Source organism: Seriola dumerili, unplaced genomic scaffold (assembly GCF_002260705.1).
Source record: "Seriola dumerili isolate Sdu_G_001 unplaced genomic scaffold, Sdu_1.0 BDQW01000226.1, whole genome shotgun sequence".
Classification (NCBI taxonomy): Eukaryota; Metazoa; Chordata; class Actinopteri; order Carangiformes; family Carangidae; genus Seriola; species Seriola dumerili.
Genome location: NW_019174481.1, coordinates 6,815,350 through 6,842,071, shown reverse-complemented (window position 1 = coordinate 6,842,071; position 26,722 = coordinate 6,815,350). Strand labels below are relative to the sequence as shown.

The window sequence follows — 26,722 nt, the reverse complement described above, 5'->3', positions numbered from 1 at the left end:
ACACATATCTGAATATGTAACATGAGTAGGGGAGTGTGATGTGAATAAAATCTATCACTACATGTAATCTTATATTGTGATATTGTGATATGCAGTGATTTATAATACTAAATTTGTTGGACTTTCAATCAAGATACATTATTTTATGAAAAACCTGAATTCCATAGGCTATAATGTATGTGCTTTTTCTTTGCAAATGTCAACTGTAAACAGTTAAATATCACAGAGAACAAGAGTAGGCCTACACATTATGAAAAATTATGTTAGGTCAATGATGTAACAAACTATAAAAATCCATTGTGATGGAGGACAAAAAATGACAAAAAAGGACTTTTCAATTTGTCAATTAAAGTTGAATGTTAGAGAATATTAGATTACTGTCCTGTGGATTCAGCACAAGAGTTGTATTATGATAGGACTTTAAGGATTTTACTCATGATTTGGGTTCGGAAACATAGGTTGAACATTATTCCTGAATGGAAAGGGTTAAAGTTGTACACTGGTTTACTTTGAATGATGGATATATGCAGAGTGAGGCTGGTGATAAGCTGATATACTGATTAATTTCTTCCGTTTCTGTCTCTTCCACAAAAGTAAGAGGGTGATTGCGTTCATCCAGGATTTTTCAGGAAACTTATTCATTACTTTTCACTTACTTTTTCAACTTTCACCTTCAGACTGCATGCCAGCTTTTCATGCTGGACTGACAGCAGGACAAACTCCAAATCTCTAACAAGCTATGTCAGACTCATTTGTAAACTCTAGTTTTAGCTAAAGCTATTTATTCTAACACATGTGCCCTGTCTAAAACACGAGGAAAATAGTCAAGTGGAAATTGTAAATATTTAATCAGACATAATCCTTTTGCCAGCTAAAATTAGCAGTTACCATGACTTCTACATCCATGGTCTGGACACTTGATGCCATTTTGAAGCAAATGTGCCACTGGGAAAATCACCCCAATAATTATCCATATGATTTATTTTTTTATTTTATATATATTTAATTTTGTTGTTTTAGTTCCATATATATGTAATATTCACCTAATCTGAAAACTTACTTTATGATCATATTTTACACATAAATGATTTAAGACAGGGTCATTTCAGTGAACAGGTATTATTTTCACAAAATGATTTTACACAAAACAAACTTAAAAGTAAAAAGTTTAAGCTTTAGCTAGTTTAAGCTATTTACATGTCAACATATTGATATACACACTCCATGGTGTCACATTAATTGTATTCCTGCATTTTAAACATTAGAAAATTAGGCAGGTTGTAGGTCACGAAAAACAAGTGATTTTTATTACATAGGTCATTCCTAACTAATCCAGGTAGCGGCGGTATAACACCAATTTCGATTTTCCTTTGAAAAAATCATAGAAGAAGAAGAGCGCATGGGGCTAATAGATGACATGACGACAACCAATCAGGTTCTTAAGCACCCGGAAATAATGCAAGTTTAAATCTTGGGCGGCGATTGCGTTGACTTTGGTAGGTAAGTTTGATTATGTCGTTTTTTGTCAGAGATAAACAAACACAATAAAGAGACTAGTGCGCTTCTATGTTAGTTTTTAATCTATCGATGAAATGAAGGTTGTAGTGTCGACTACAGCACAGTAGCTGGACCGTGAGTTAGCTCGTTAACAAAAAGCCAACGTTACCTGAATTTTGATTTCTCGGTTACAGCAGCAAGAAGAAGCTAAAATGGAGACCAGCCTGTCCAGACTTCTTGTTGGACTCTCTGTACAAATCAGTCGCAGTGATGGTGAGCTAATATTTCTTAGTTGTAACAAATATAGGCCGACTAATAACTCGTTAACAAAGTGTGATTTGCCGTTTGTTTGTGTGTAAATTAGGTCGAGTACATCTGGCAACGGTGAAATCCGTTGATACCGTCAAGTCCACGGTTATGGTAGAGTGGCATGAGAGGAATATCTGTCGAGGGAAGGAGGTCAGTAAATCCATAAACTATAAAAAAGAAAATTAAAAAATTGTAACATTAGTGACAATATGAACCAGTTGTTTCTTAAAACATGCATTATGAAAGCCTTGTGGAATATCGCATACTTATTGTACTCAGGGTTTTGAGGCAGTTGACGTCTAAATAAAGTTACTGTGTTTCTCCTGTTGACCGAGTGTGCTTGTGTTGTAGGTTGAAGTGAGCGAGTTGTGCACACTCAATCCAGAGCTTCTAGACCATATAAACGCTGTCACCAGCAAAGCTGCTGATACACCACCTCCTGCTCCAGACAAGGTACTTTACTTTGCCACATAACAAGGAAATGGAGCAGCTTGCTGTCAGTGTTAACAGGTTGAGCCATATTTTATAAAAAATGTTAGTGTTTACACACGTTTTTTTTTTTACCTCAGATTTATAGTCAGATAATCCCTTCTGAGCTGCTACCTTGTTTTTTGTCCTGCAACATCAAATTAATCCCTTTATCAATAAAATGACAAAGTAATGTAAATTAAAGTTGAATGTTAGAGAATATTAGATTACTGTCCTGTGGATTCAGCACAAGAGTTGTACTATGATATTTATGCATGAGAACTGCAAAACAAAAACAAACTGGTTTTTACTCATGATCTGGGTTCGGAAACATGGGTTGACCATTACTCCTGAATGAAAAAGGGTTAAAGGTGTACATTGGTTTGCTTTGAATGATGGATACATACAGAGTGAGGCTGGTAATAAGATGATGTACTGAGCAACTTCTTCCGTTTCTGTGTCTTCCACAGAAGTATGAGGGTCGACTGCGGTCATCCAGGATTCCTGCTCCTTCCTCCTGTATGTAAATGAAGTGGACTATTTTGTCCGTTAGACTACTACAATCTGTATTCTGTCACTTAACGGCTTGTTTCCTTCCAAAAGCCTCTGCTCCAGCTGTCACCAAGGCTGAAGAGTCAGGTCGGCAAGGCATGCATGCTCCGCTCTCTTAAGCAAATGAGTTATATTTTCTGATTATTCCTTTGTTAAAGGGATTGGGGTGTAAGTACAGAACTGAACTCTGCTAAGGACACTAGTCATAAATGTTCTTCTTTCTTTTAAAGATTAGTGTCACAGGGGTGCAAATCACCCAATTCTGGGCACATAAAACTATCTGCTCTAAATTCTGGGTTGGAAGAAAAATCATAACTGGTGAAAGAGGGTTAAAAAAAAAAAAGAAAAGAAAAGAAAAGGAGTGCTGTGTATCATCACTGATAACACGGGTACAGTATTTTTACCAGAATGTTAATCCACTCAGAACGGAGTGAACTATGATGATACGATGCACTGCTTTTTTTTATTTTTACCAAATTAACTGACAGTAACACTATTAAAGATCAACTAATAATATTTTCATGTGCAAATTTGCTTGAATTAGAAGCAGTCATTATTTAATCACCCACACTAATTTCCACTTCCACTTTTCTGTTGCTGTTTTTTATTACTCCAAGCTTGCTTGTCTGTCACTCTGGGTCTCTGACAAATTCTTCTTAGAATGGCAAACTTGTTGCTGTGGTCACTTGTGATTTGGCAGCATTCAACTATGTACAGTTTATCATTCCGTTGTACAGGGTTGTGGGTGTAACCCCAATGCTAGCAATACTTGATGATATTTGCTTTCAGACAATGATACTCATATTGCAGCTGTTTGACTTGGATTTCTCTCACTTTCAGTTGCCAGTCGGTCTCAGGCCAGGCAGACGTGCTTGTTCCAGGCCCCAGCCCCTGTTATAGCACCAGTCCCAGCCTCTGAGCCTTCGAGGGGAAGCCTGGAGACAGTCCAGCCTGATGTCCCCCCATCATCTGTCCTTACAAATTCGGGTTAGTAGTAATCTTCTGAAAAGATAATTGAAAAGGAAATTCTCACATTAGATCTTTTTTTCCAGAAAAAAACATGAGGCAAAATGATGTAAGACACATATTTGTTATATTTAACATTTGGGTTTCATCATTCATTGGTAATGGTATTACAAGATATGGAACATGTTGTTGCATGTTTTAGAGTTAATTTTAAGGTATTGTGCAACATGTGCAACTTGAGTAATTTTAAATGATTTAGTATTGTATTTATTTGTTAAACTCAAGCACATTCTTCTGCCTTATTTAGTGATTCCTAATCAGCAGCGTAGAAAGAATGACACCAGTAAACCAGCCCAGTCGCTGCCTTTTGTCCGTGAGGCCAAAAAGGAAAATGATGAACCTGAGAGAATGCCTCCTCCACCTGCTGCCAAAGGTCAGTAACAAATTTTACACCGACATATCATGATGTGTATCCACTTTGATTACATAGAACTGTTGACATATCCTATAGAGAGAGAGCTCTTCACATTAATGTCAAAAATGCAACCTCCCCTCTCTACTGTAATTGGTTGGTTTTTGTTTTATTTAAGACATGAGAGAAGGCACATATGTGTTCTGTGATTAAATTTGTTGGATATTGCAGTGATGTCAGTGAGAAGTGAGGTCATTAAAACAAAAACAAAAAAGTGGTCATCATCTTTATGCATTCTAGGCAGGAGAAAATCTGTGGCTACCCAAGAGTTAAACAAAGGCAACAAAAGGCTGTCTTGTGTTATAAAGCCCCCTGAAATGCAGACCAAGAGGGGAAAGGTGAGATTTTCTTTTAATCATTCTGCTATTTATATTATTTTTTTAATAGGAAAAGTGACTTGGTTGGAGCTTTTAGACATGAGAGGTTCCTTCTCAGGTTTTATTTACATTTTTTTTTGTTTCCTTTTCATTAAAGTTTGGAGAGGCTTCTCGACCAAACCAAAAGTTTTACGAGATGATCCAAAACTTCAGAGAGACCTTGGAAATAATCCCAATATCAACCACTGACCTGGTAAGCTTGGAATCAGGAAATATGTGCCATATATGAAGCTGTATGTTCGGTGTGCTATTTAAAGTCTGTCCTCACTGCTCATGTGTGTTTTTACAGATTGAACCTCACAGGATTTGTGTGTGTGTTCGCAAGCGGCCTCTTAACAAGCAAGGTAAATTGGGAGTGACTACACAGAAAACATGTCAGCCATGTTTTTCACTCGTCCCTTTCAAGCCGATCTGATGGAAAAAGATGCGCCTCTATTTTAATCACACAGGCCTTCCAAAACACAGCTGACTGTGCCTGAAAGCATCCTGTGTAGATATACATGGAGCACTAAGGCTGTTGCTCCAGCTGTGCCCTCTGTGTAGACACTGTGTAACCTCCTGTATGCAGTATCATCTGGAGATAGAGGACTAATAATGACAGTTTTACCTAAAATTTTAGCCATGCTCTGTTTTTTGTTTGTTTTTGTTTATTTGTTTGTTTTTATGCTGACTTTTACATTCTCATGAATTACAGAGATTAATAGGAAGGAGATTGATGTGGTGTCTGTACCTGGGAATGGTTCACTACTGGTCCATGAGCCAAAACAGAAGGTGGACCTCACCAAGTACTTGGACAACCAAGTCTTTCACTTTGACTACTCCTTTGATGAGACCACCACCAACGACCTGGTCTACAAGTAATGACCTCATTTGTCTTTTTAAATTTTGGATTGGCAACCAAACAGCTGTTAATGCTAATGTTGGCTATGTAACAATAGCAAAACATACAAATATCTCCTTTTTAAAGGCTGTCAATTTGCCCCCAGTCTAGTGTTCGGCTTCCCATTTTTAAATGGAAATTGTAAATAACTGTATTTGTAAGTCTGCATGACAATATTTTATACATGTGTATAAAGTGTTGTTCAGCAGTATGTCTTGCAATAGAAATTCTTTTTCTTTTTTAACCATTTTTTCGGGGCTTTTAAGCCTTTATTTGCTAGTTTCGGTGGAGACAGACAGGAAATGTGGAGAAAGAGAGTAGGGGAGTGACATCCAGCAAACAGTCCAGTCAAACCAGCGATTGGCTGCTCAGGGCATTTGTGGTATGCGTCCTAACTGTTTAGCTATCAGGTCGCCCAGTAAAATTTAGAAGTATAATTACTGTTAATAGTATTATTTAGTTTCTGATGGATTGATTTCACTTTTTTTTTTTTTCTTCAGGTTCACAGCCAAACCTTTGGTGCAGTCCATTTTTGAAGGTTGCATGGCAACATGTTTCGCCTATGGCCAGACAGGAAGTGGAAAGACTCATGTAAGTTTCTGCCCACTGTGTGGGGTTGAGTGTCCCTCCCTCCCTCATTATGCCGTGCTGCTGTTTTACACTGAACCAAACAAAGCCAGCATGACGCTGTCCCATGTGTGCTTTTTAGATAGCATGTCGGTGTTCCAGAATCAGAGGCGTGACGTGTAACACAACAGCATCAGTGTCTGTCCTGCCATGGTGGGGCGTCTTTTTAGAAGTTTGATGTGTAGTTTTGATAAAACTTCACTGGCTTTTGATGTGTTTTGCAATGTCAATGATTTGCACTGAAGCAGAAAACGGTCTTTTTTTGGGGGGGGGGGTTTCCCTGAAATACAAATCTGTATGGCCCACTATGCACACCGTTTTATTTATTTTTCCTGATTTGGTGTCTTCTCTCTAGACGATGGGAGGTGATTTCACAGGGAAGCAGCAGAACAGTGCCAAAGGGGTTTATGCCTTGGCAGGTAGGATCCCCAGATTTCCACAGAAATGATAATATACTTGTTTGGTTAAAAAAATAAGGACATTTGGGTTTTTCACATTTGGAAAAGGATTCAATTACATGTAAATATCCAACTTGTTTTATCCACATTACTTGTATTTGTCTCCCTAAGTTCCATTGCATTTCCATTGCATTATTCTTCAAACTATATAAAATTCGGAATTAAAGTTTCCCTTATGAGAATTTAATTATGAATAAATGCTTGATTCCTTCCCTTTTAGCCCAGGATGTTTTCACCTATCTCAACCACAGGAGGTATAATAGCCTGGATCTCTCTGCCTACGTCAGCTTCTTTGAGATTTACAATGGCAAAGTAAGAAAAACTAAATTTTTGAGAATATTTAACTGGAAAATCAGTTTATTCCAGTTGGTTTTGAAGTGAAATGTACTTTTTTACTTAGGTGTATGACCTGCTGAACAAGAAGGCCAAGCTCCGTGTTCTGGAGGATGATCGACAGCAGGTTCAGGTGGTAGGCCTTGAGGAGGTCTATGTGACCACAGCAGAGGAGGTCATCAGGATGATACAGGCAGGCAGTGCATGCAGGTATTTATATGATAAGAACACGTATGTTGCAATATCATTGTTCATAATTCGCTAGTGTTAGTTATTTTAACATAGCAGCCCAAAACTAAAATCTTAAAATACTTTTCATGGTTTTACATCAGTATTTCAAGTGCATCTTCTGGTTCAGTAAATAATGTAACAGCTGGTAGTTAAGAAGACATACCATGTTATAGCACATGAGTCAGACATGACTTTCCTCATTTGTGGTTTACATTCGTGTCATTCCTAAACACAAAAAATATAATATAACATTAACGTGGCTCCTTTCCCTTTCCTTCTGTTCTGCTGTCCTTCCAGAACATCAGGCCAGACCTCAGCCAACGCCAACTCATCTCGCTCTCATGCAGTCCTCCAGATTGTGCTACGGCGCAATGACCGCGCTACCACGCTGCACGGCAAATTTTCATTGGTCGATTTGGCTGGGAATGAGCGTGGCACAGATGTCAGCAGCAACGACCGCAGCACTTTGGTTGAGACTGCAGAGATCAACCGCAGCCTGCTGGCTCTCAAGGTAGACCATGGCTGATGTGGAGGCATGCACACACCAGATAAATGTGTGGCTGCAAATTGAGACAAACCTGTTTTTCTCTTTCACACCTCAGTACGGATGCAGATTAAGTAACACTGGCTCTGTCAAACTGAGACCATAAAAAAAAAAAACTAAACTGCTCCTAATGCTTAATTCTTCTGACAATTGGACCGCTGTCCAAATATTAAATATGCATGCACAGCCCCGAAAAGGATCGTCATGTGTCCACTTATGTGTCCTGTAGGAATGCATTCGTTCACTGGGAAAAAACAGCGATCACATTCCTTTCCGGATGAGCACTTTGACCAAGGTCCTCAGGGATTCCTTCATTGGAGAAAAGTCGAGGACCTGCATGGTATGTTAAAACACCAAAGTTTGTTTACTTACAGTTTGGCATAAGGTGTTTTGTGGTGTGTTTACATTATAGAGGATGATTCAGGATGCACACCAAACAAGCACAAACTCTGATGTGACTATGTATGTGTCTTTAAGAGCTGAATATATGTCGACATATTCTTTGTCTTTATTCCATAGATTGCCATGGTGTCTCCAGGCATGTCTTCATGTGAATACACAATGAACACACTACGTTACGCTGACAGGTACATATTTGGCTAATGAAGTTTAACTTGATTCCAAATAGTCTTTTTCTTCTTCTTTTTTTTTGTCATGGAAATGGTGACTTTTTTTCATTATGGAAAAAAATCATATCATGCCTGGGAAGATAAAGTTTGAAGCATTTTCCCCTCCTGCAGAGTGAAGGAACTGAATGGCAATTCCAAAGTCAGCGGAGTAGCTAAGGCACAAGAGCCTATAAACAGCTCCTCAGATGAGGTCAGTTTGCACGAGATGAGTCCCAAATAATAATTAATATTAATTATATTGTATGTACAATTTGCTAAAAAAAATTACTGTTCACTTTTATGTGTTGTAGGAATCTGTTGTGGACACCAATGTGTATGATGCCATATCCCAGGTGGCAGATCTGGAGGAGAAGATTTATGTAGAGTTCCAGGTAGGTTTCTTAAATCTGCCACAAGCCATGATGACATCTAAAAAATGGCTCTGCAAGTCCTCACATTTTTATCACTTTTGTCTCTCAGAGGGGAAATGAACTTTTCAAGGCAATGGAACAAACCTCGTACAACATCGAGACAGGACTTCCTGACCTGGTGGATCATTCGCGGAAGCTCTTGGGTTTGTGCAAATAACAGCTTGATTTTTGATTTGATTCTGGAGTTAAATGGTACACACTAAACTAAATCTACTGTGTTGTTGAGTATTACATGTCCAATGTCACCATTATTCTCACTGAGATAATGGAGCTCTTGTATTTGTGAAAAACCTGAAAGTTTACAAAAAATATATAATACAACAAACCACATTCTTACTGACATGTACTATGTGTGTGGGAGTAGTGAAAGAGCCTGGATGAAATTTTTAAATAGTACATTAGCAAACCTCTGAACTGCCTGCTGGCTCAGGGGACACATGAGAGAAATCTTGTGGCGGCCAGAATAAATGTCAGTAAGTGCCAGGACAAAACTGTATTGCATGAAGAACCAAAATCTGGTTGTATGTGTGTGCTTTATGTTTATTTACTCTGTCTTATCTGTTCTTCACAGACACAGTACTGGCTTTGCAGTCTGCTGTGGATCAGGAGAGAATGGCGAGGTTGAACCACTGAGATGAACCCAAAAACCCATCCAGACAAGCAAACAAACTTGTTTATTGAAAAAGCAGTTCTTTTTTTATTTTATCGTATCGTGTTGACTATTAAATAAAATGTATTCTAACACTAATTCATTAAATGTTATAAGTCTTGTAAGAAGCCACTTTGAAAACTTCTGGTGTATATTGTTGGATGCAGCACATTTTGCTACAGATGTTTTCACGTGTCTTACCATGACTGCTTCTTTCTGGCAGATACTAGATTGTTTGAACTTATACAAGTGCGCATAACAAGCAAAGTTTGACACTAGAAATTCTATTAAGAATATTAGTGTTAAATTGTTTTTCCTGTTTGAAAAATACATAAGGCTCCTATCAGGAGCTGGAATACATTTGACAAGACAGAAAAGGGATATGCACCAGCCATAATCCCCTGTTAATAGTATCACATCATACATAATATAATATCTATGTGGATAGTTGGGTAATTTAGGGGAATTCATGTGGAAAATGCTCATTAAAATTGAGTATGCAGTTTATGGATTTGCACCTGCGCCACAACAGAGAATGCAAAATGGTCTCCTGTGTGCAATACAGGTGGAGGTAGGACACAGCTGTCACATAACTACTGAGTTAAACAGTGGTGGAAAAACGAACCAAATCAAATGATTCCAAGGTTCAAAACACAATAGTCTTAAAAATCCAGATTTAAAGTATTTGAAACAGATATGCAGCAGAAGGCCTGTTAATGTGCTCCAGCAGCGTAATGGGTGATTGCCCTATTGATTAAACTATTAAGAAAATACTATTTTGCTTTGTCATTAATTAGGGTATATTATAGGATATAGTACTTTGGAAATGAAACACTGCAAAACTATGCGAGCCATATAACGTATTGCCACAATTGTTAGTATTAGAATATATGTCTTAATTAAAATAAGCAAAAATATATCCAGTATACTGCAAGTCAGTTGAACAGCCAGTGCAGTAGGTGGTGCTAAACGTGGGTGCCTGCTGTTCTTAAAATCCAAGATTAGAGCTAGAGGAACAAGAGGGCCCAACCAGAAACGACATGTACAGATTAACCTACCTCGCTTGTCTCAATCTGACCGAGTGAGGAAACAAACCCCGGAACGGATGGCGATGAAGTGGTTGCGTTTTTCGCTCCTCGTCTTAGGGGTTTTCTCGCTGTGCTGCGCCACGTCTGGTGACAGCAGCGGCGTGAAGAAGATGAAGATGCAGTTTGCTACAGGACCCCTTCTCAAGTTTCAGATTTGGTAAGGCAAATGAGCGAAAATCTGGCGAGTCATTGCAAGCTAGCTAAACTCCCCGGCTAACAACACCGTAGGCCAAAGATCGATAGAAGCTAGCTAACACGGGGTTAGCTTATGCTAACATGTTAGCTACAGGAGAAGGAGCCTTTCCCAGTTATTTATTAGCGAAATGACTCAACTACTCTTGAAACACACCAGGGAGAATACATTTTCCTCATTTTGGCCTGGTCTATTGAAATATTTCGTCGAAAACATCGCCCCACTTCCGCTGTCAAACATGCTGTTGGCGATAAATCCAGTACCAATGGTCTCTTGTCCACATGTTAGATTAAAATATTTAAAATCCCGCTAAAAGTGCTCCGTGTTTCTGGGATTCATTGATAGAACAAATTTAAACAATTTTCTTAAAGGTTTTCCAGACAATTCCTGGATGTTGCAACCTATTATTATCATCTTATATCAAATTAATTCATGTAAGGTAATTTACCTTAATGCATGCAAGCATGATGATCTATTGAAGCAAGTACGAACATAAAAAAAAAACATCTTAAAAGCCAGGGAGTTATGTTATAAACGATGTAACGTGATTTTAAGTCGTTTATGTGCAAGGATGCAAGTCAAACATACATTTGCATTGTAAATTGGTGCTTTTCTCCAAAGCAGACATGCTTCAAACAGAGGCATGTGACCCTACAGTTCCGTGTTGAATTTGAAGAATGGTAACATACTGCTAAATGGAATTTCTTAATAACTTTACAGCAAGAGGAAAAAGCCAAACAAATGGTCTACAGATAGCATTGGAATTCAGAGCTCAAAGCTAAGTTCACAATCTAGCCTTTACATCGCTGTATTGTTGTTGCTGCCTTTGTTCCCATTTGTTCTTGCAACTGCTCACTGTGTATGTCTGTCTGACAGTGTGTTTGTCTTCACACAGCATTTCCTGAGGGTACAAGCGGGTGTTTGAAGAGTACACGCAGGCCTTGTACCAGCGGTACCCAGACATCCGCATTGAAGGGGAGAACTATCTTCCTATGCCCCTCTATCGGTAAGAGAGAGAGAGAGAGAGAGAGAGAGAGAGAGACAGACATTGTCTGCCTTGTTACAAGTGGATTATATCCAGCTTTATTAAAGCAGGCTGAAAGCCGCCTGGGATTAGCTGTGACTGAGGAAATGGAATTCTCATGCAGCCAGGCTTATCCGGCCGTTAATTTGTCTTTCGTGGTTTTATAGACGTAGAGAAAATTATATCAAATTGACAAAGTTTGGGTCAAAGGTGCACTGTGCCATGTAGTTGGGTAATTATTGATTGCATACTTTATTTGAGCTACCACCAGAAAGTTTTCAGATTTTGATTCTCAGTAAATTTACTACTTCACATGTGCTCAGCTGTCAATGTATTATGTACATTAAAACTAATACAGTCTAGTACAACAGCATTTAAATTTACTCACTTAGCAGACACTTTTATCCAAAGCAACTTACAAGTGAGGGACATTACTAAACAACCCTGCCATAAATTTTATCTTCAGGCAAAAATGCTCCCAACAATGGAACTTTCGGGAATGTAGGATGTATTGCAGCACTTTTGTATCAGACTGTGGTAGTTGTAGGTAGGATTTAGTGTAATTTCTAATGTGTGGAGTTCTAAGAACCGGTCTCACCATCATCACAAAGAGGGGTTGTGTTGTGTCTAATTAAGATTTTCCACTATGTCTTTTAACCTGAATATCTTTTGGTTTTGGACTGTTAGTCGAACAAAACAAGCTAACTGTAGATATCACCTTGGGCTGTGGGAAATTTCACAACTGTCTGACAATTCATATGATTAATCAAGAAATCCAGAAAGATGAACTGATATGGAAATTCAGAATGAGCACTAATAGTCCTATTGAATATTTTTCTTCAGTGCATTCCTCACCATATTTTAGAATTGTTTTGAAATTTGAATTTCTGTTTTGTGCACTTTTACAGATGCAGACTACAATTTCTGATTCTGATGAAGTTTTATTCTTGTAGTCCTAATGTAATGAAGTCAGGGGTTTGTAAAAGTCAATGTGGCTGGCAAATAGGCTATATTTGTATCACTGGCTCAGTAATGATGTGAGACTGGTTTGTGCAGAAGTCCCAGGTGTTGTAGTTAAAGGTATGGTGCCACTGAGATCCTCATCACTTGAACTCTTAATAAACACACCAAAGATTAGCTCCATCACAGAAAGGAGATAGTATCACACTCTGGGCGTCTAATTGTCCAGCCGTTGTTTTTCTTGAATTTTTGCTGTGTCTATCCCCCATCTCAGTCTTTGGAAGAATGAACCAGTGTTCCCTGACGGGTTGTAGTTCAACAACTTACACATGTTAAAGTTTAATGGTTGTAAAACTGGAGTGAACAGAATGCAGGCTCAATCTAGCAGGTTGATAAACATGATTGCATTAAAGTTTATTCTAGATTATCAAATTAAGATATGCAGAATTAATCACTGTGAAAATATATAATAATTTTTTGAATGGGAAGGTGTTTGAATGGCAAGCTGACTCTTTGTGTTTATTCTAAATTGTATAAATCAAAACCACGCCCTTCTGTCTTGACACTGTGTTCAACTAATGTAGTTACAATTGTCTCTAGTGAAGTCATAACTTTAATATCTTGAAGGATTGAACTCTATAGATCTTAGATCTTGTCTGCTTTATGTTGCCATGCCTAGAAATTGTATTAAAAGCCATTTTCTTGTTTTATTTCCTCAGACACATTGCTTCCTTCCTGTCTATGTTCAAACTGCTGGTGATTGGGCTGATTATTATCGGCAGAGACCCATTCGCCCTTTTTGGTATGCAAGCCCCGGGCATCTGGGAGTGGGGCCAGGGAAATAAGGTAAGGTTTCCTGCAACTATAGGAGTTATTAAAGCATACTCTAATTTTCATGTGTAACAGTGTGGCAGAGGGTGAAGTCAGTATGATGCAGCTGAGCATTTGTTTTTCAGGTAATCACCACAGATATCGTACAGGAAAGTGACTTGAATGTAGAAATAAAGGAAAGTGGGCTTTAGGTTGGCTGTGTTTCTCATACACTTGTGTAAACACATGCTGTCGAGTACAGCTCAACCCATGGGATTTCATTAGCTGTTCATTCAGGGTCTTCAGGTTGTGTTGTTAAGTATTGTTTGGCTTGGATCTGTTCTCCCCAGGGTAGCAGACATCCCACAGGCTCAGAGGGAGAATGGCCAATGACTGTGAAAATCAGATATTTGCTAATAAAACAATCTTAAACTCATTTCTTGTGTTTTAACAGAAAACTGGGGCTGATATAATCTAGTGGTTTTGGTTGTTAGACAGATAAACTAACAGAAAATCTTGTAATTGCATACAGAGTATTGAGATTTAGTAAGCATTTGGCTTGGATTTGTTTTGCCAATAAACTTGCTTTCTTTTTTTAATCTAAGCCACAACTGGACTGATAAGAATTATTCGGAGGGTCTCTGGTTTTATGTGTGCATTCAAAACTGCTGTAGATTTGTTTTCAGAATGATTTTTTGATATTATTTGTTTAATAATTTCTTTATATCCTGACAGCTATCAGTAAATCAAATCAAAAGACTTGAGAAAAAAAATCAAGTTTCATTAACTGTTCCAGGCTCTGTAATCTTGGTGCGCTCTAATCTCGTCAACCAATAAAGAGAGCTCTTTGCGAGACTGTGTGCTCATGTCACACATACACAACTCTATCCATTTCTGACTATCCTGCTAACTGCACAGAGAAAACAAGAAACGAGAGACAAGGCAGCAAGAATCAAATGTGATACTGGTACCAGAAAAGTTTTGATGGGGATACATACATAACAAGTAGAGCTCAAACTATATGAGGTTTTTTAGGTAGATATCTGTATATGAGATGGAAAAAAAGAAGGTGGTAACAGTATATAAACAAACCATTTTCCTCATCATCTATCCTTGGGCTCCATTAACCACTAACAAACCTGATATGATACTTGAAGTTTGCCCAGTGCTACCATATTCCAAGGTGTTTGTTGTTGAGTGACTGTTGAATTTAACTACCAGATATGTGTTTTACGTAAAAAGCATGGAGTTTCCCAAAGCAGCTTCATGTTGACCAGTCAATACAGCACCATGTTCATCCTGTGTTCATCTTTGTCCTCATTTTTTCAGTGCTCTAACTTTATCAGTTCAGTGCACTGCTCTTGTGCTCTATTGAGTGAACACGATTCCATAAAAACAGGAAACTAAACTGCGAGTAAAAAAACACGGGAAACAATTTTTTCAAATTTCTCTTGTACTTCTTTCAGATATATGCCTGCATGATGGTGTTCTTCTTCAGCAATATGATTGAAAACCAGTTAATGTCTACAGGAGCGTTTGAAATCACATTGAATGGTGAGTGAGTCCCAGCATGGGCTTATTGACTGAGCTCAATGCTTCTGGTATTAGATTGATATCAGTTGGCTGACACTTCACAAACACTGGTAATGAGGTAAATGTAGTGGCCAACTGTGATTTTCTTTTCTGCTGTTATTACACATTGAACAATGTGTAGCTTAAAGAAAAAAATCTTTGTGATATACTATTCATGAAGTTGTGTGGCGATGGAACAAAAAAGACAGTGAAGCAAATTTTGTCTTTCCATAGATGTGCCAGTGTGGTCAAAACTGGAGTCAGGTCACCTGCCCTCCATGCAGCAGCTTGTGCAAATCCTGGACAACGAGATGAAGATGAACGTTCACATGAACACAAGACCACACCACCACTCCTAACCCTACTCTACAATTCCTGGCTGGAGCTAAAAGCCCCTCCATGTAAGTGCAGCATAGTTCAAAGCACTGTTTTCTTTTATAGTAATCTTTTAAAAAAAAAAAAAAAAAAATTGTCCCTTATTCTGTGAAATATACTGGTCAGTGATCTTGTATTTGCCCTTTTCTCTCTGCATTTCTAGGTTTGAGGTAGGTTTCTCACTGGGCTGTGAAGTGATGTTTATGAAGGTCTGCGCTGAAGGCAGGAAGACTGCTAGCACAGACTGGATGCCCCCATCACTCCTCACTATGCCCCTTCGAGACATCCCGCCCCTGACGCCAGAGTGGGACCCATGGCAACAGTGCCGGCCATTCTGTCATTTTCTTGTACTATTCATACGACTGCAGATTTGATCCAGGTGATATCAGTTGTCCCATAAGGAGAGATTTAACATTGACTCTTATAGTCTTTAACTTGTTGCATATAAATTATCTATGTGAATAAAAAAAAAAAAATGTGTCATTTGTACCACTGAGCCATATGTAGAATTTTAAGTTTATTGTTCTAAAAGTAGCTTAGCTGTGTAGAAAATGCAACACTTAAAATCTGTCATCACTATTGTGAAAATAACATCGGGGAATTGTGTATTGGTATGATTTCTGAATAATTTTTATATTTACATAACTTGGAGGAAGCTAAGAAGATTAATAAAACATATTGTAACTATTTAACTGAAGTTGTGGTGTGGTGTTTGGGTTTACTGATTGATGTGCTTGAGTACGGTGCTGTAAATGATACTCTGTAAGTTAAGAGAAAATCGTTTAACTCAGAAGAGGCAAAGCACTGAGGTGAATTATATGACGGCTCTAATCCAGTCTCTTCCAGGTTTAAGTCACAAGGAAACCTGAGAAGAATAGAAAATCTGTTAAATGGCTTGCAGATAAACCCAAACAACCTGCTTGTCAGGTCATAGCCGTCTGTTCAACCTAATGTTATTAGGAAGACCTCAGGCTCTACACTGATTTGATTACATGAGACAAAACAGACCCGACGTAAGTACAATATAAGACCAAAGTGAGGTTATACAGTTCTACAGTATTGTTCAACGTGTTGAGTTTGGGATATTTCTGACACTGAAGAAGGTCCTTTTGTGAGCTCTAATTGTCACTAAATGAAATTTGGCAGATGCAGTGACTTTCTATATTTGTTATTATGCACCAAAGAAAAAAAATAGAACCTTCAAGAGCATTCCCTTTCGGTTCACAGGAAATGTACATCACTTCTTCATCACAGGTGTGTGCAGACAGAGCAAACAGTGACCCAAGCTCTATGGAGAGATTAGATGGGAACATTTTAACCTTGTACCTTTTGTATTTTCACATGTACATATGAACAGGTGAGGTTTTATATCTTATTTGAACCCCTGGACATAACATCCTCTTATGTGAAATCTACTCTACATTACCTTATGAAATACCATTGAGAGCTATTAAGTTCTACAGATTGCCCCACGACCATGTGTAACATGTTAACACAAGTACTAGTATATTCATATCAGTTTGATCAGATCTAGAAAACAGGAGAATGTATTAAAGTTTTTTTCTGGGGTATGACTTTACTTAAATGTCATCATTCCTCTCGGACTGTGTCTTGTCATTGTCAGGGTGTACTCAAGTCCTGAAGACACTTCTGGATAAAGGCTCTTTCTCTGTCATTCATCGTCACATGAGCACTGACTTCCAGAAGCTTTTGGGCAACAACATGGAGGTGAGGGGCTTGTGTGGTCTTGGGCAGCTGGGGATGGGAGGGTGTCATCAGGTACTGGTGAAGATGCTGAATGACCAGGTGGATCCTAGTCCTGGCCGCCAACACAAACAGTTCCTCCTTCATTACTGATGGTCCTGGAGCAGCCCCATCTGTTTTAGATTCACCCTAAAGGAAAAAGTTCATTTTCAGGTGGCATTGTTTAAAAATTACCAAATGAATCAATGTACATGTCATAATATCAAAAGACATATTTGATGTTACGTGAATATAAGCAATTCTATGCTTATAAAATTCTATGAAGCATTTGAACAAATGATGTCTAATCGGCATTTAAATACTGTAAAGCTTAAGCTTCTTGAGAAGATGTCAAGGAAACATAAGTCTGTATTGTACATTAAACCTACAAACATAAGTGCAGAAGTATGATTGAAAAAGAGAAAAAAGGATTTTTGTACAACTTGTATTGCAGAACAGGAGGTTCTGGGAACTGCAAGATAAATGTGTGGTCAGAAAAAAAAGAACCACAAGTGTTTGTGGCGGTGCACACTACCAAAATAGGAAAACAATGCTTCACTTTTACCTGAGCACAGCAGGTACCCACACTGAACTTTGCTTGCTGGCCTTGTGCGAGGAACGACACAAACACTTGTTCCTTTCCAAGGACTCTGACCCCGACAGTTTTGTTGAGGGACAGGAAGACAGGATGCAGGGGGGTGGGAGTGAGGCTCACACTGCTCCAGCTCCACCGACGAACTCTGGCACCTGCTTCATCCAAACACTGACCACCTGATCTGTTTAAGGACAGCCTGCAACATGAACGCAGACACACACATGCATATACTCACTGTTAGTGTCATCAGCACATGACTATGGATAAAACAAATTATATTATACCTCAATCATTTTTTTTCCTAAAATCACCCATTAAACAGGATATTAATTAGCCTAATTTATATTTACGTAAATATAAAATTAGGAAATTTGCAATAGTATATTTATTACCAATACAATTTGAAATAATGAAATGATGCATGATGATGATGAACATAAATGTTTTGCTTTGTACCATATGTTTCCATTGCTGTGATAACATGCCGCCCTGCCGTCGGACTGGAACACAGCTCTAATCGGTTGATTGGGGGTATCGCTGTCATCATACACAATGCAGACCCTTCCATTTTCTTTAGTGACCACGACAACCAGAGCCAAGATGCCTGAGGGGTAACTGTTACCATGACGATAAGGATGGGAACACCCTCTGTTGAGTGCATGTTGCATATACAATCTAACAAACATTATTTGCTTTTCAACTTAAATTTCAATGTTGGTCTTTTTATTCATTTTGTACGTAAGCAGCTGAAAATCTCATTACATGGTAAAAATGTCCAAACATTAGATCTGGGTGGATACAAGACCTGAGCTGAGCCATCATGAAATGAGGTAAGAAATTTCATTCCATTGGAATAATATTTGTGAAGAAATTCTGCCCCATCCTGTAAAAATAAAGGGTAAGATAAAATCTTAAAACATTCAATTTAGATGTGTTCACATATCTCCTGTTTTTAAAGGGGCACTCCACCAAGGTCAGCTTTATAACAGTACGCCTTTATTACAAAGGCAGGCATTTATCAGGCACAAAAGGTCCCACAATAGATGCATTATGGGAAATGTAGGAGATAGTATTTTTGCAGCCTGGGCCATACTAGCAGCTAAAAGTCAGAATACCTTTGTCTTTGCTGCTTTGATTTTGACCATTCTTATTTTAAATTGTGTCTTGCAAGTCCTCCCTACTTTGGTGGAGTAACCCTATAATAGTCATACAGGTACAATATAAAATCATGAACTCATGCAAATTACTATACAGTATTATACAGACTTCTATCCCCTATTCAAAGAAAGTATGATTATTTGTATGGTCTCATGTGTTGATAAGAACATTTAACAACATCCTCCATATTGATTAAAATAAACAAACAATGGGTCATAAAGAAAACAGGACAGTAGTTTGTGGGTACCTGATGACGACATATGCCAAACTGAAGTGGCTTGTGGTCACAAAATCGGACCAATGCTTGAGCCTCTTCCCCTTCGTTTTCAAAGCAATTCTCAGTTGTCCTATTAGGATACATTGTCAGGGACCCCTTTCCTGGAGCACAAGAGAGCCGAAAGCTGAGGACCTTTGATGTTGGGGCAACTAAACAATAGCACAGAACAAACTGTATTGGTCTCACAAAGCTATTTCAAGTCACAATTGTTTACTTTCTTACCAATACATTTTTTAAATTTTAAAATGCTGAAAAGCTCACTGCGTACAAGCTCATGTTTGTATATAATGATTGGATGAACAGATTTAAAGCTGCCAGTGTGCATGTTGCTCAATGAGCAGTTACTCACAGGTTTCTGCCACAGGTAGATGGACTGAGTAATCCTCATGGATTCTCAGTTCTGATTGTGTTCTATGAAAAGGTCCAAATACATTGCTGTTAATGCTAAGCACTTATATTTGTGATCTCTACTGATTATATTTGTGGGTCTGTCTGACATTTAAAAAAAATCTAAATTCATACCCTAGTCCACCAGGTAAATCCATCATAAACTTGTTGTGCTTCTGCATCTCCCTGCCTTTGAAGAGCAGCTCCTCCAGCCCTGAGGATGGCTTGTCTTCCAGTGATGTTGGAGTACCAGTTTTCAGGTCACATCTCCCCTCAAACAAACATCTCTGTCTCACCAGCATCACACACAGCTGCTGCCATTGGGCACAACAGAAGAGTGGAGTTGTCTAGGATGGACACAAAAGAGGATGCAAGGGGATCAACAGTGCATCAGGTAAATTTTGGGAATTTGGTTTTGTACATTTACTGTATGCCTCACCTCAGGCTCCTGCAGCCATGTCAGACCGAGTGAAGGTCTGGCCTTTTCCCCACAGTACTCACATTTCACTGCACATTCTGCCAAAGCTGGAGGCTAGAAAAAACAGTTTTGAATTTGGCTACAAGGTAAAAGCCATGTTGCTCTAGATAGGAATTTACAACAGTAGGTAGAAATTTGATCCGAGTACCGCTGGAAGAACGGTTGTGAAGTTTATCCTCTGGTTGTCGGACTCCCGGTTGTACCTCAGAACTCCTGCAGCTCTGATACAATAGGTGGGTTGATCACTAACAGGCTGTGAACAGCCCTCTTGTTTCCTCTTATCAAACCCAGAGAAAAATAAAAATCAAATAAACTAAACAATATGTTGGATGGTTCTTGATTAAAGCATGGGTGAAAAGGAAAACAGACTGCGATTTGTCTTACATGGTCATTCAGGACACACAGCGGCTCATGCTCTAATGTAGCAGCAGTGGCATCTGTGGCAAAACAAAAGTCACTGTAGCCTCATTGAATTAAGTCCAGGAGAAGTAAACATTTACCTGAATACCACAGCTACTTTATGATTCTCCTTTGCAGTGTATGATTTGATGATCCTATTTTACTTTGATAATAATTTTAATTATGCTAGGAGCAAACTCACAGGAAAAGCTGGACGTCATCTTTGTCTCTGTCCTTCTGACTGTAGTGAAGTTACTGATTTCAGTGCCTTTGTCCCAGGATGAAATAACAGCATTCAGTGCTTGTGTTTGTCTCCTGTTGAAGCAATAGACACAGTAGATAGAATAGAAGGCAATCAGATGAAATTATGTAAAATTAATTATCATATAGACAAGGAGACAGAAAGACAAATATGAGGTTAGGCAGAACTATTAAATATAGTTTAACTTGAGCAGGATACATCATTAAAATAGCACACCTGCAAAAGAGCAATGCATAAAGTACACTCACCTCAGCGGTAGTCAAATATTCATCAATGCTTCACACTCCTTGGTGTTGTCAGTAACCTTGGAGATGAAATAACAGCCTACTGCAATGTGTAAACATAGCAGCCGCCTGACTGGTTTTAATACAAAGAGATACTTTGAAAGACAGTTATAATAAAGTGTATAATACTGTCAGAGTGTTAACTCGGTCTGCAGAAAAGAAGCAAAGAAGATCCTGAAATCTAATGTTAATCGTACGACCGTGGAAAATAAAAATAAAAAAAGAAATGTCAGAGCCTGTTGGATTGTTCTTTGTTATCTCCAAGCCAGAGAGGTTTTGTAGACATAAAATACAAAATAATCTCACTTCAAGGTGCCCAAGTTTTGTAGCTTTTCTGGAGTTTCATCAGCAGATGGAGTTTGTCCAGTTGTCATGGAGCTGTAAATGTTCAAATGTGTTATTTTTCCACTTATATCACAGTCTAACCTCAAGGTCCATTTAGCTGTCTTTGAGCTTTCTTTCCCTTCACAATAACTTCATCACAGGTTAAGAATTAACTTTGAAGCTCCACCAACGAATTATTATGTAAAACTACTTTTCAAGCCCCACTTTTAAACACTTTTTTTTCATCCACTTTGTCCATCCAATGAACATGTTTTAACAGCATTTCTCCAACAGATGGCAGAGTGGTTGTGCTTCCTAATTGGTTGTGACCGGGTTAGAAGGAAACATCACAGATGTAAGGTGCAGTGGACATAATACCAAAATCCTTACTTATGGTAACAATATTTACACGAAGAGATAATATAAATGTGATCGATATTCGAATAGCTAGGGACACCTACAATGACAATCATATCTAATAATAAGAGATAAAATAAGGTATGATACTTAAAGGCTTTATTTATAGGCTTTCTAAATCCAATACAAAAGTCCATACAAGCTCACTCTTCCTCCCCCGTTGCCTCTTCACCCTCTCATTGACACCTTACCCAGGTGTAATCAACCCCAGATAATTGGAGACCAGGTGATTAGGCTAACTTCTGCAGCTTCTGATTGGCTGTGGCAGAATCTGCAGTACCTGCCGCAGGGAGACGTCACAACACAAATAGCCGCGGCAAAGCCAACTATCTCCCAACTGTCAACATTTTCAGGAGTCAGCACGCGGCATAATGATCCGTAAAGGAAAAAGAAAAAGCGCCACAGCTTGCTTGGCTATTGGTTTTATTCTGGCATGTTATTTGGCGAGAACGACAGACTGTTATCGACTGAAGAAAACAGAAAGACGAGAAGGGCGAAAGGAAGCCGACGCAGCCAAAACGATAGGTTTCCAAGAAGGGACAATTGTGTTCGGGAGAGTTTTTGAGAAGGGCCTTGAGTCACAAGTCGTAGATGGGACTAGGGAAGTCTCTTCAAATGCTTCTGCGAAGGATGAAGCGGCCTATCAAGCGGATTTTACAGGTAAGCTATAAGGTCTTTGATTTTAAACATGTTGCTCTGTTAGGTCGCTCACAACCCTCCAAAAATAGTCTCAAAGGGGCTGTGATAAGCACACTCATTTGAATGTTTCTTGTCAGGCTGGTCAAAAGGACAAGCACATGATACCAGCTTCCAAGAAGCATCGTGGAAGCGCATGGCGCCTTCCCTGCAGTGTGGTGCGGACCAGCTGAAGTTCAGAGCAGTGGGACCTGGAGCTTCACAGTTTGCAGTGGAACAAGGTAAAGTGACAAGGTTCATTAGCTGTAGTTACCATTCATGTGTAACCTCTACATTGTAGGTATTTGCACCAGTGCTTGCCTAGTCACATGGAGTTCTTTTTTTTTTTTTTTTTTTTTTTTTTTTCTTTTAAACCCCCCCAGGAAATGCACCTCCAATGCCTCTGTCCCAGGTCCCTTCCACCTGTGGCTACAGCATGCAGAGGAACTCTCTTGCACTTGTGATGTTGGTTCCATTTGATGGTTGCAATATGGTTCAAGAGGTAATTGTATTTCCTGAAATAAGTAAAGTGAGATTTGACACTTGGTGGCTAATCCTGATTTTATAAAAATTCTTGCAGCATAAATGAGTTAAAATGATTTGTGAAACTTGGAAACCATCTTGATCAATTTCAATCATTGAGTAATTTTGGCAAAAATTCCAGGCATTGGATGTGTCTAGCTTCTCAAAATTAGCAGTTTTAAAACTGCATAACTTGGGTTTTCAATTAAAGATAAGTTTGGGTGGAATTTTGATAGGCATTTAGTCTAATAGACTAAATGATGCTGTGGATTAATCGATAAACAAATTGTTAGTTGATGCTTCAGTGTAATGTTAACTGGGTTGTTTAACACTGAGTTCTTCTTCACAAGGGTGGAAGTTACATGCTGCCGATGCGTTGGCAGGGAATCCCAGTCTCACTCTTGTGCCCCAAACCTGTAACTCCTGCTGAGCCACATCACCCTGTACCTGAGCCACCCAGGTACCCTCCATCATACCCTAAGGTGCCCCAGATGCCTTTGATGCCCCAAATCCAGCACCCAGAGATGAATCCCAAATTTCCCCCTTATTTCTTTCCACCTTACTCACCTTATCCTCAGTACCCTCCAGCAACAACCACGACAACCACAAAGAAACCAGAACAGAAACCACAAATGCCTAAAATTCCACAATACCCCTCTTTCTTCCCCCATTTTTATCCCTACTTTCCTCCGCCGGTCACAACAGCAGCACCAACCACAACGGCTGCAACAACCACTAGCACTGCAAAGCCAGCAGCCACAGCTCCTCCCCCAGCATTTCCTTTTCCTTTCTACCCACCTTTCTATCCTCCCTTTCCTTGGCCCCTCCCTGGGCCTATGCCAACAACTCCAGCAGCGACAACTACTCCTCCAACAACAACAAAAAAACCTGCTACTAAACCCCAAATGCCACAGTTTCCACCCTTCTTTCCTGTCTATCCTCCATTTCCTCTCTATCCTCCCTATCCTTTCCCGCCCAATCCTTATTATCCAACCTCTAAGCCACAGACGACAGCAACGACGACGGTGCCAACTACAACCACTGCAACCACCACAACAGTGAAAGCGGACCCCATACTGACTCAAGTGCCACCACCTCATCACCCACATTTTCATCCACATGTCCACCTTCCACCGTTTCCATTTTTACCATATCCCCCTAATTATCCTTCTCTTTCAGGCTAGCCTGCTGAAATGTATAATAAATGGCTTGAATAACATCAAGTGGCTGTCAGTCTTTGAAATTCTCTGGGGCAGTTGATGGGTTAATGTGGAAAGGTTGCTGGTCTTGCTTTCAGGGTTACTGAAAATTTGTGGGTATGTGGGGAAGCAGAGGTGAATCAGAGTCCATATTGGAAAAGGGCTTTAATGTTGACAAAACCAGGAGGCTTTTCATATGTAACAGAAAATGGCTCTTAATATCAAAAGGCCAGTACTTTGTACTTCACTTTTTGGTGGAGGTCGGCATGACCAAACTCCACTTATCCTCCTGCCATAATATAGTTCCAAGTGTTTGATTTTTAAATTAAGTGGTCTTCTTCTGAGTAAGAGTTGGTACTGTTGACTGACATCCTAAACTCTTAAAAGATAAATTGACAACATGTAATTTCCTAAAGGGAAGTTGAGGCTGGACATCATGAAACGGTTTGAGAAGTGACTTGGCAAACTTAGCAAATTTCTCAGGCATGTCAAAGAGCCATGAATTCTCCGGTCACCTGTTTACTGTATATCACATTGATTTAAGTTTGACTAATCTACAACTGTTATAATAGTAAGCCATTTGCCGTGAGGGGAAATTACGCTCATCAATCCTCCATTAATTTGTTGTAGCCAGATCAGAGAATGTGTTCAAATGAAACTAATTTCCAGAGGGTAAAGTGTCTATATTGCTGATTTTATTAAAAAAAAAAAAAAAATCCTAACTCCCTCAACTTTTATTACTTTGAGATTTGATTGGGCTTTTTTGACACAAACTGGAAACATCTTATGTCCCACAGCAGCTCCATAGTGTGACGTCTGTGGCCTTAAATGGGATGTACATACAGTACAATCTGATATCATGTACATTTCTTCATTTAGATTTTTGCCTCATTTGTTCTTTTATCCCTCTCATTGCTATCCTGCCATCTTGCCTATACTCCAAGTTGTTTTTGCACTGAAATGTCTGCCTGCTAGGCAGCTCTTAATGGACACAGGCTATGTCTGATTTTCTAAATTGTGAGAATATAGGTACATTCTCAGGGCAAAGAAATCAATTTATAACAGTGAAATCGTTTAATGGCAATCTATTTAGCATTGGTTGGTTTGTACATATTTACCATTAACAGTTATTTCAGCTATTCCCAGACAAAGCGGTCTCATGTTTGTCTGTATTATAACTGTCTGAATATTCACTACTTTGGGTAGCTATGAAATTGCATCAATAATATCAGTAAGTCATCAATAGCAAGCACTGAAGCAACAATATTACACTGCACACATTCCTGCATGTAATATTTACATAAAATAGAACTGATATACGAATAAAGTCATTACAGTTCCTTAAACATTAAAAAAAAACAACTACATATTTCAAGCTTCACAAAGATAAAATACACTACATATCTTCACATAAATAAGCTATAATATAAATGGCATGTCTACTAACATCAAAGACTCTAAACAATCCCACCTGTTGTGACCTTAATTAACACAGGTGCAAGCGGTAGCTGAAGTCAAGTCTGATTGGTTGATTGACTGGTGCTAAGGTGTACTCAGTATAAAAAGCTGTCATTCGGTTATTCTGTTTCATGAGAAAGTGCTTTCCATCTGCTTCAGCCATGCTGCTCCAGGTGTGCAGCTCCAGTATGGCAGGTGAAAATGGACGGAGATGCAGATCATGTCAAACTGCAGCAGTCATACTGCTCCTGTGCTCTTTGGTCCCGAGTTTAACTTGTTTTAGCTTACGAGGGCTCAGCAAAAAAGTTCCACAGGACAAGGTAGTTAATGAGGCTGCAGTGATGGAAATAAGGACAGGAAGTGTTCTTTTCAATGGGAAAGAGCTGAACTCTGAGTCAGGATCAGCCTCTGCTGCTGCCCCAGGTAATGATGGATTGCCGCATGTTGATTCGGATTACTCGGATAGCACAGGTAAGATTTTACTGCTCAAATATCTGCTAACTTGATGTACTACATGTGAAAATCCATGGAAAAAATGCAAGATACTCAAAAACCAAAGGATATGGCCAGTATTAACTTTGTATTTGATCTTCTACAGAGATGTCTGAGCAGACGTCACAGCTGAAGGACGCCATGGCCAATGAAGCAGCATGGAGGCGCTTGAACTCTACTCTGCATTGTGGTCCGACCAAGATGAAGTTGAAAGCCATGGGACCTGGAGCTGCTCATTTACAGCTAGACATGGGTATTGTAACAAACCAAGCTTATCTGAAGGTGTAAGTTTATATTGAAGCTGTAGTCACTTAACATGTAAATGTAGAAAAAATGGGTCTCTTCTCCCTCTTAGGCAACGCACGTCCCCTTCCTCTGATTGAGGTGCCTGAACCCTGTGGCTACTCTGTGCAGCAGAATGCACTGGGTCTTGTTTTGGTTGTCCCCTACAACGGCTGCAATGTGATACAAGAGGTAAACCCTTATCCCCAATGAACTAACTAGCTAAAGATTTATATGGTGGAAAAAGGGCAAACAAATGCTAAAGGTATTTAAGTAAATGCTTAATGTCATTCAGCAAATGTTATGTATGCAGCTTCAGTTTACTTCTAAATGCTACTTGTATGAG

General features: G+C 39.1%; 4 protein-coding genes across 9 annotated transcripts; 3 read left to right on the top strand and 1 right to left on the bottom strand.

Annotated features, from left to right (window-relative positions):
* Positions 1 to 1,468: 1,468 nt before the first annotated feature.
* Positions 1,469 to 9,534, top strand: LOC111228878 (kinesin-like protein KIF2C). 4 transcript variants are annotated; one of them, XM_022754982.1, is made up of 23 exons: positions 1,469 to 1,496; positions 1,692 to 1,770; positions 1,862 to 1,956; positions 2,158 to 2,259; positions 2,745 to 2,793; positions 2,878 to 2,913; positions 3,667 to 3,813; positions 4,100 to 4,225; positions 4,505 to 4,602; positions 4,739 to 4,834; positions 4,931 to 4,985; positions 5,336 to 5,498; positions 6,022 to 6,112; positions 6,504 to 6,567; positions 6,827 to 6,918; positions 7,007 to 7,149; positions 7,468 to 7,681; positions 7,944 to 8,054; positions 8,234 to 8,301; positions 8,455 to 8,533; positions 8,634 to 8,714; positions 8,803 to 8,896; positions 9,325 to 9,534. In XM_022754982.1, exons 2-23 carry the CDS (start codon positions 1,710 to 1,712, stop codon positions 9,384 to 9,386), a joined length of 2,127 nt encoding a protein of 708 aa, XP_022610703.1. In that variant the 5' UTR covers positions 1,469 to 1,496; positions 1,692 to 1,709; the 3' UTR covers positions 9,387 to 9,534. The 4 variants fall into 4 exon arrangements, with proteins under 4 accessions (XP_022610703.1, XP_022610708.1, XP_022610704.1 ...); XM_022754983.1 differs by having other exon boundaries at positions 1,482 to 1,500; XM_022754986.1 differs by having other exon boundaries at positions 1,483 to 1,496; positions 1,695 to 1,770.
* An 888-nt stretch (positions 9,535 to 10,422) lies between these two features.
* selenot (selenoprotein T) lies at positions 10,423 to 16,116 on the top strand. The gene is made up of 6 exons (XM_022755183.1): positions 10,423 to 10,647; positions 11,579 to 11,689; positions 13,387 to 13,513; positions 14,944 to 15,031; positions 15,284 to 15,450; positions 15,588 to 16,116. Exons 1-5 carry the CDS (start codon positions 10,508 to 10,510, stop codon positions 15,406 to 15,408), a joined length of 591 nt encoding a protein of 196 aa, XP_022610904.1. The 5' UTR covers positions 10,423 to 10,507; the 3' UTR covers positions 15,409 to 15,450; positions 15,588 to 16,116.
* A 70-nt stretch (positions 16,117 to 16,186) lies between these two features.
* Positions 16,187 to 21,071, bottom strand: LOC111229028 (glutamate-rich protein 6-like). Of its 3 annotated transcripts, none has more exons than XM_022755180.1 (12): positions 20,972 to 21,071; positions 20,664 to 20,776; positions 20,447 to 20,499; positions 20,211 to 20,339; positions 20,024 to 20,116; positions 19,720 to 19,931; positions 19,547 to 19,608; positions 19,168 to 19,346; positions 18,563 to 18,645; positions 18,219 to 18,377; positions 17,733 to 17,958; positions 16,187 to 17,317 (listed from the first exon to the last, which is right to left on the bottom strand). In XM_022755180.1, exons 2-12 carry the CDS (start codon positions 20,680 to 20,682, stop codon positions 17,045 to 17,047), a joined length of 1,488 nt encoding a protein of 495 aa, XP_022610901.1. In that variant the 5' UTR covers positions 20,683 to 20,776; positions 20,972 to 21,071; the 3' UTR covers positions 16,187 to 17,044. The 3 variants fall into 3 exon arrangements, with proteins under 3 accessions (XP_022610901.1, XP_022610902.1, XP_022610903.1); XM_022755181.1 differs by having other exon boundaries at positions 17,754 to 17,958; XM_022755182.1 differs by lacking the exon at positions 18,563 to 18,645 and having other exon boundaries at positions 19,280 to 19,346.
* Positions 21,072 to 22,086: 1,015 nt separating this feature from the next.
* LOC111229115 (extensin-like) lies at positions 22,087 to 24,145 on the top strand. The gene is made up of 4 exons (XM_022755303.1): positions 22,087 to 22,408; positions 22,525 to 22,665; positions 22,807 to 22,925; positions 23,296 to 24,145. The coding sequence occupies exons 1-4, from the start codon at positions 22,120 to 22,122 to the stop codon at positions 24,127 to 24,129; spliced, it is 1,383 nt and encodes a 460-aa protein (XP_022611024.1). The 5' UTR covers positions 22,087 to 22,119; the 3' UTR covers positions 24,130 to 24,145.
* The last annotated feature ends 2,577 nt before the right edge of the window (positions 24,146 to 26,722 follow it).

What these genes read in the sequence shown, in the direction of transcription:
- LOC111228878 (XM_022754982.1), top strand. Translation starts at nt 1,710, where the DNA reads ATGGAGACCAGCCTGTCCAGACTTCTTGTTGGACTCTCTGTACAAATC. An exon ending in ACCAACGACCTGGTCTACAA is followed by an intron (nt 5,499 to 6,021) that starts GTAATGACCTCA and finishes TTTTTTCTTCAG; the next exon opens with GTTCACAGCCAAACCTTTGG. An exon ending in TCATTCGCGGAAGCTCTTGG is followed by an intron (nt 8,897 to 9,324) that starts GTTTGTGCAAAT and finishes TGTTCTTCACAG; the next exon opens with ACACAGTACTGGCTTTGCAG.
- LOC111229028 (XM_022755180.1), bottom strand. An exon ending in CATGGCTGCAGGAGCCTGAG is followed by an intron (nt 19,932 to 20,023) that starts GTGAGGCATACA and finishes TGTCCATCCTAG; the next exon opens with ACAACTCCACTCTTCTGTTG. An exon ending in GATTTACCTGGTGGACTAGG is followed by an intron (nt 19,609 to 19,719) that starts GTATGAATTTAG and finishes ACCTTTTCATAG; the next exon opens with AACACAATCAGAACTGAGAA.
- LOC111229115 (XM_022755303.1), top strand. Translation starts at nt 22,120, where the DNA reads ATGATCCGTAAAGGAAAAAGAAAAAGCGCCACAGCTTGCTTGGCTATT. An exon ending in ACAGTTTGCAGTGGAACAAG is followed by an intron (nt 22,666 to 22,806) that starts GTAAAGTGACAA and finishes AAACCCCCCCAG; the next exon opens with GAAATGCACCTCCAATGCCT. An exon ending in GTTGCAATATGGTTCAAGAG is followed by an intron (nt 22,926 to 23,295) that starts GTAATTGTATTT and finishes CTTCTTCACAAG; the next exon opens with GGTGGAAGTTACATGCTGCC.